The following is a 5813-nucleotide window of genomic DNA, read 5'->3' as shown; positions in this document are numbered from 1 at the left end:
TAAAAAAAAAAAAAAATGCCCCCCCCCCCGGGCTGTTTACTGTCAGCCGCAGGAGAGGGAGGCAGCCCTTATGCATAAACATCTCTCCTGCTCTTATGCTCCAGCTACGGGCATGTCCCCCCCCGCCCCAATCAATCTTCTTTCATGCGTGCGTGTCAGCACGATGTGCCTGGCTTTTACCGGGCAATCTTCTCCTGCAGACTTTTACAGCACCTCCCGTTTATTCTGAACTATGGGCACATAGAGAGAGAGATAAATATCCAGCTCTCCAGATCTATAGAAGCTGTCCATCTATAGGCAGACACTGTATAAGAGTCTGAATGGCCGGGTATACATCTTGTCTTAGGAAAAGCCCTCCTTCTCCAAGCATCCTCCCACAGCATGGGTGCTGTAGGGGGGGGGCTGGATCAGGCTAAACTCACTCTCCCTGCTGCTGTGCTCCAGCGTGGCCTTGCTTCAGCCGACGCTTTCCGTCCGTTTTCAGCAGCAGGGGTCTGTAACACCCTGGCTGGATGGGAGAAAGTGGGCAGAAACCCGCTGCCCCTGTCACAGGAAAACCGGGGTCCAAAGGGGTGTTGGACTGTGGGGGATGCAAAGTCACCCGGTGCCCTGGCACTGCAAGGAGAGGGACACTGGGCAGCTGCTGGTGAGGCCAGCGTGGCTGGCATGGGTGGCTCGTGGTCCTTGGGATGCAGTGGGAGCAGAGGGGAAGAGACATTCGCCCATGTTGAAAAAGCCTCTGCAGGTGGGGCGGAGGTGGTTGGTGTCCTGTACCCCTGGGTCACAGCTGGGACCACATGGGTGAACCCCTGGGTGGCCCGGCAGCCTGGCCCTTGGGGGACAGGGGTGGCCACGGGGATGTGGCCGTGTCCCTGGTTGGGGGTTGCGAGATGCCATCCCAGAGGGAGCGAGAGGCAGGTGGGGAAACAGGTGGCAGGGAGCAGGACATGGCCTGAAAAATGGGGTGCAGAAGGGAAAAGCATCACATGCGTGTGTCTGTGCATGGAGGAGCCGGCAGAGCTGTGGGCTCTGCTATTCTGGAGGGTTTTGGTGAAGGTTTGCAAATGAAGATGTGCCGGGATACCGGCGAGGCGAGGGGTGGCAGCTCATCACCCCGCAAAGCACCAGCTGTGCCGGCCAGGTGGGAGCACCGCAGCGGCGAGGGGGGGCTGCGGTGGCTGACGCTGCTCTTGTCTCCATCTCTCTGCCCCCTGCCCAGAGATCCCCCAGTGCGCAGGCTGCAACCAGCACATCCTGGACAAGTTCATCCTCAAGGTCCTGGACCGGCACTGGCACAGCTCCTGCCTCAAGTGCGCCGACTGCCAGATGCAGCTGGCCGACCGCTGCTTCTCCCGGGCCGGCAGCGTCTACTGTAAGGAGGACTTCTTCAAGTGAGTACCACTTGGGGGCACAGCCCCCTGAAAGCGGCGTCTCCCTGCCCGCCAAGCAGGCAAACACACATTTAAGTGCAATTTCTCCAAAATCTTCATCTATCTTCCTTTTTTTTGTTGTTGTGGAAATAAAGGAAATGTTGGTGCTTTATAGCTGCCGCAGGCTGGATGCTCTTTGTTGGGATTTAACCTTCTGAAAGACTCAAATCGCTCTGATTCTCCCATCCCTCCCCTGTGCTGGTTTCAAACCCCCGTGGGAAGGCGAGCTGTGGTGGTTCGGCAGTGGCCCCGGCTCCGCTCGGAGCTAGAGGGCAGGAGAAACCCATGCAAGGCAGCGGCAGCGCTGCCTGCTCCTGCCCGAGCCCCTCGCTTTCCTCACCGGGGTTTGCTGATCCCGTTTCTCTCCCTTCATCTTTTCACCTTTTTTTTTTCCCCCCTATCCTTTTTTTGCTCCTGGTAGTGTAAAAACCTCCTTTGATTTTGTTGGCAGCTGTCTCTGAGCTGTGCGATGCCCCAGCCTCGGCGTTTCCCTGCTCCCGTGGGACAGGACAACCGCTTTCCTGTTAAAAATGGACTTTTCAGCGGGGATGCTCTAGTCCCTGGCTGCTGGCGAAATCTGGGAGCTTTCCCAAGGGATGGCAGAGGGTGTTGCACCGGGGCTGGGCACAGCTTTACTGGTGGTGAATCGCCGTGAAGCGGAGGGGTGCTGCTTTACACCTCCTGCGGGGAGGAGGGCCTGATCCTGGCCAGTGGGTGCTTTTTGCTGCCCGGGTGCAGGTGATGGGACCGGGCTGAAAAGCAGCTGCCGCACCTCGGGGACCGGGGCCGCCTCCCCACGCCATCATCTCCTGCTCATCCCCGGCCGCGCCGGCTCTCCCAGTCATCCCCCGCTGCCGGCTGGCCGGCTAAACCAACCGATGGCGATTACGCCCCGCGCTAATCCCGGGGCAGGACTTTCCCTGCCTGCCCATCCCTGGGCTCTCAGGCCTCCTATGTCCCTCCCCCCCCCCAGCCATCAGGGCCAAAGACGCATCTTGAATTTCTCCTTCCCAGCTGGGGAGCGTGCAACGGTCAAAGCAGCCGCTACAGCCTGGGTAATAACACTTCACTTCTGATATTTTCCAGCCTATTAATCTCCAAATCATTTAAATAGTCGCCCAAAAGGTGCGGATAATCAATGTTAATTAGAGTTGAAAGATCAGCGACTTTCTTAGATGAGGTCCTGCCTGGATTATTTGGTGCCAATCAATAGCATCTCGGCGCTCGCTCAGGCTCTCATCTCACCTTTATTTCAACTGCTCATTGATTTTGGGGTAGGTAACCTGCAGAGGACGTGAGGATTTAAGGCCAACTTCAGAGGCAGGTTTGCAATTTGGGAGGCACTTCCGAAAAGACCAGATTTTTTGATTTTCATCTTTTTTTCCCTCCCCCAAATTGCAGCTCTTGGTCCCCAGCTACAGGCAGCTCTGTCCTGGGTCTGGCCATCCCCAAGGTGGTGCGGAAACACTCTGGGATGCTGGGGGTGTGTGTTAAAATGACTTTAATAGTGTTATGTGAGGGGGGTGTGGATGGGCAGAGGAAGGATGGGGGCTGCAGAGCATGCACCGGCTCAGCCTTGGGCACAGAAGAGCATCGTCTGTCTGCCTGTCCTGTCCCTCCCTCCCTCCGTTCCCTCCTTCCCTCCATTCCCTCCATCCCTCTCTCCATTCCCTCCATCCCTCCATCCCTCCCTCCCTCTCTCCATCTCCTAGCCCTCCATCTCCCATCTCATCCCTCCGTTCCCTCCTTCCCTGCCTCCCTCCCTCATCTCCCATCCCACCCTCCCTCCCAGATGACTCTGGGAGAGCTGAGGTCTCCCCAGCAGATGTCTGGGGACTCTCCCTTTAGGATACAAGCCCAGAAAATGAGACAAAACAGGTTTTCCCTCCTCGCCTTCTGCTTCCCAACACCCCTTTGGGCAGCAGCTGAAATTGCACCAGCGCTACTCATGCCCAGTGCTCGCCGCCCGTCCCTGGGTGACACCTGCATGACTCAGGGACAGTCTCAGGGACCCAGCTTTGGTGGCCGTGCCCTGGCTTTCTGGACAGGGTGGGGGCCCGGGCAGCCGCGGGGTTCACAGGGTGATTTTGCATGCCCCTCAGGGGGGCAGCGAGAGGTGCCCGGGGTGGCTGTACCCCCCTGGGCACCCCCAACCGCCACCACCTGCCCTTGCAGCCTTGCGGCTGGGGGCCAAAGGGCTTGTGTTTTCCTGGGCTGCCCCCTTCGAAGCAGATGGGTCTGTTTAAGGCACAGGGGGCAGATTTATTCTGATAGCTTTGCTGCCTGGGCTGCTGCTGCAATGCCAGGATGGCTCCGTGGGGTTCTGGCACCCCACTGATGGGGTGTTTAGGGGTGCTGGGGAGAGCAGGGGACATGTAGCAGAGCCCTTGTGGTGCCGGCGGGAGGTGGGGATCTGCCCCATGTCAATCCCAAAGCATCTGTTGCTGAAAACACCAGTGGAATGTCCGCTTATTTTTGATTTTCTCCTGTGCTGCCACCACCTCGTGGCATGGATCGCCCTCGTGCCGTTAATTCAGTTTACACCCGGTGTTATCCAGGCATTATCCAGGTGTTAGCCCTCATGTCTGCATAGGGCAACCGCACCCTGCCACAGCCTGGGCTGCACCCACACAGGCGCGCCTGGCGCGATGGGTACCCCAGGCTCTCGGCAGCAGAGTGCCTGCGATCTGCGGGGGCTGCTGGGTGAGACGTACGCTCCTTGCACGCTCCTTGCACGCTCCTTGCACACTTCTTGCATGCACCATCCACAGTTCTTGCACCATTCTTACATGGCACTTGCATGCTCCTTGCACGCTCCTTGCATGCTGCTTCCACACTTCTTGCACACTTCTTGCACACTCCTTGCAGCCGTGCTGGCAGGCTTGCTTGGGCCCATGCCTACCCTAAGCTGGCCCACCTGATGCACCTGTCGGGCTGTCATTACGGTGCAAGAGCCCCATCATTCTGCATTAATCTGGGATTCATCATGCTAGCGGGGCGGTGTAATTAATTTATTTGGTATTAATGTGGATGAAATATGTACTGTCCTTGCAGGGAAAAATCAGGCAGCCTATAAGCATTACTTAAAAGAACCATTAAAATCAAACCTTCCTCAGCTCCATTAGGCTGGTCTTTCACACTGAAGAAGATAAACCCCTGCCGTGTGAAGTGTCATGCATAATTAGGTTGATTGCTGGTTTAAACTCTGCCCTGTCTCCTGGTCCCCACCCGGTCTCTGGCAAAGCCCACCTCGCCGGGGGGCTCAGGGTCGCCCACTTCTCCTTGCAGGCGTTTTGGGACCAAATGCACGGCGTGCCAGCAGGGCATCCCCCCTACCCAGGTGGTCCGCAAAGCCCAGGACTTCGTCTACCACCTCCACTGCTTCGCCTGCATCATCTGCAGCCGGCAGCTGGCCACGGGCGACGAGTTCTATCTGATGGAGGACGGGCGGCTGGTCTGCAAGGAGGACTACGAGACTGCCAAGCAGAACGGTAGGCACCCCGAAAGGGCTATGAGGCGGGACACCACACCGAGGGCTGGGGAAAAGCCCATGGTGTGGCCATGGGTCACGTCGCTGGCATTGTACCTGCGGGAAGGTGTCACTGCGGGCTCTGGGGCAGCTGGTTTTGGGGAGCTTTTCCCCAGCAGCGTGGGCTGGCGGTTTGGGGTTGCTCATGCTGCTGTGGTTTTGGCTGGTACCGGCTCCTTCTCTTGCAGATGACTCCGAGGCGGGCGCTAAGCGTCCCCGGACCACCATCACTGCCAAGCAGCTGGAGACGCTGAAGAATGCCTACAAAAACTCCCCCAAGCCCGCCCGGCACGTGCGGGAGCAGCTCTCTTCTGAGACAGGTCTCGACATGAGGGTTGTGCAGGTGAGGCCACCAGGATGCCCCTCTCCGCCTTGCCCCTAGCAAAGGGGGACACAGGGGTCCCACTGGGGTGCTGGGCTGCAGGGGTATTGGGGCTGCAGGGGTATTGGGGTGGCACAGATGCCTGGGAGCTGGGTTGCTGGGGTGCTGGGTTGCATGGGTGCCTGGGAGCTGGGTTGCAGGAGTGCTGGCATGCAGGGTTGCAGGGGTGCTGGCGTGCCAGGATGCAGACATTCTGGGGTGCTGGTGTGCCAGGGTGCTGGCTTGCTGGGGTGCATGGGTGCTGGCGTGCTGGGCTGAGGAGGTGCTGGGTTGCAGGCGTGCTGGCATGCAGGGGTGTCAGTGTGCCGTCAAGGTCCCCATTTCTCCCCAGGTGTGGTTCCAGAACCGCCGGGCCAAGGAGAAGCGGCTGAAGAAGGACGCGGGGCGGCATCGCTGGGGGCAGTTTTACAAGAGCGTCAAGCGGAGCCGTGGGGGCGGCAAGCTGGAGAAGGAGAGCTCGGCCGAGGACTGC

The 5813-nt window shown here is 58.9% G+C and overlaps 1 protein-coding gene across 1 annotated transcript in view; it reads left to right on the top strand.

Annotated features, from left to right (window-relative positions):
• Positions 1–1224: 1224 nt before the first annotated feature.
• The window catches only part of LHX4 (LIM homeobox 4), a 9634-nt gene continuing 5045 nt past the window's right edge, over positions 1225–5813 (top strand). Inside the window, exons 1-4 of the mRNA XM_009320731.1 lie at positions 1225–1391; positions 4719–4921; positions 5148–5302; positions 5673–5811. Coding sequence (XP_009319006.1) covers positions 1327–1391; positions 4719–4921; positions 5148–5302; positions 5673–5811 — 562 coding nt within the window. The 5' untranslated portion in view covers positions 1225–1326. The remainder of the gene's footprint in view (positions 1392–4718; positions 4922–5147; positions 5303–5672; positions 5812–5813) is intronic.

The sequence above is a fragment of the Pygoscelis adeliae genome, unplaced genomic scaffold, assembly GCF_000699105.1.
Source record: "Pygoscelis adeliae isolate BGI_AS28 unplaced genomic scaffold, ASM69910v1 Scaffold402, whole genome shotgun sequence".
Classification (NCBI taxonomy): domain Eukaryota; kingdom Metazoa; phylum Chordata; class Aves; order Sphenisciformes; family Spheniscidae; genus Pygoscelis; species Pygoscelis adeliae.
Note: the sequence above shows the minus strand (reverse complement) of the source record. Positions and strands in the feature narration are given on the sequence as shown.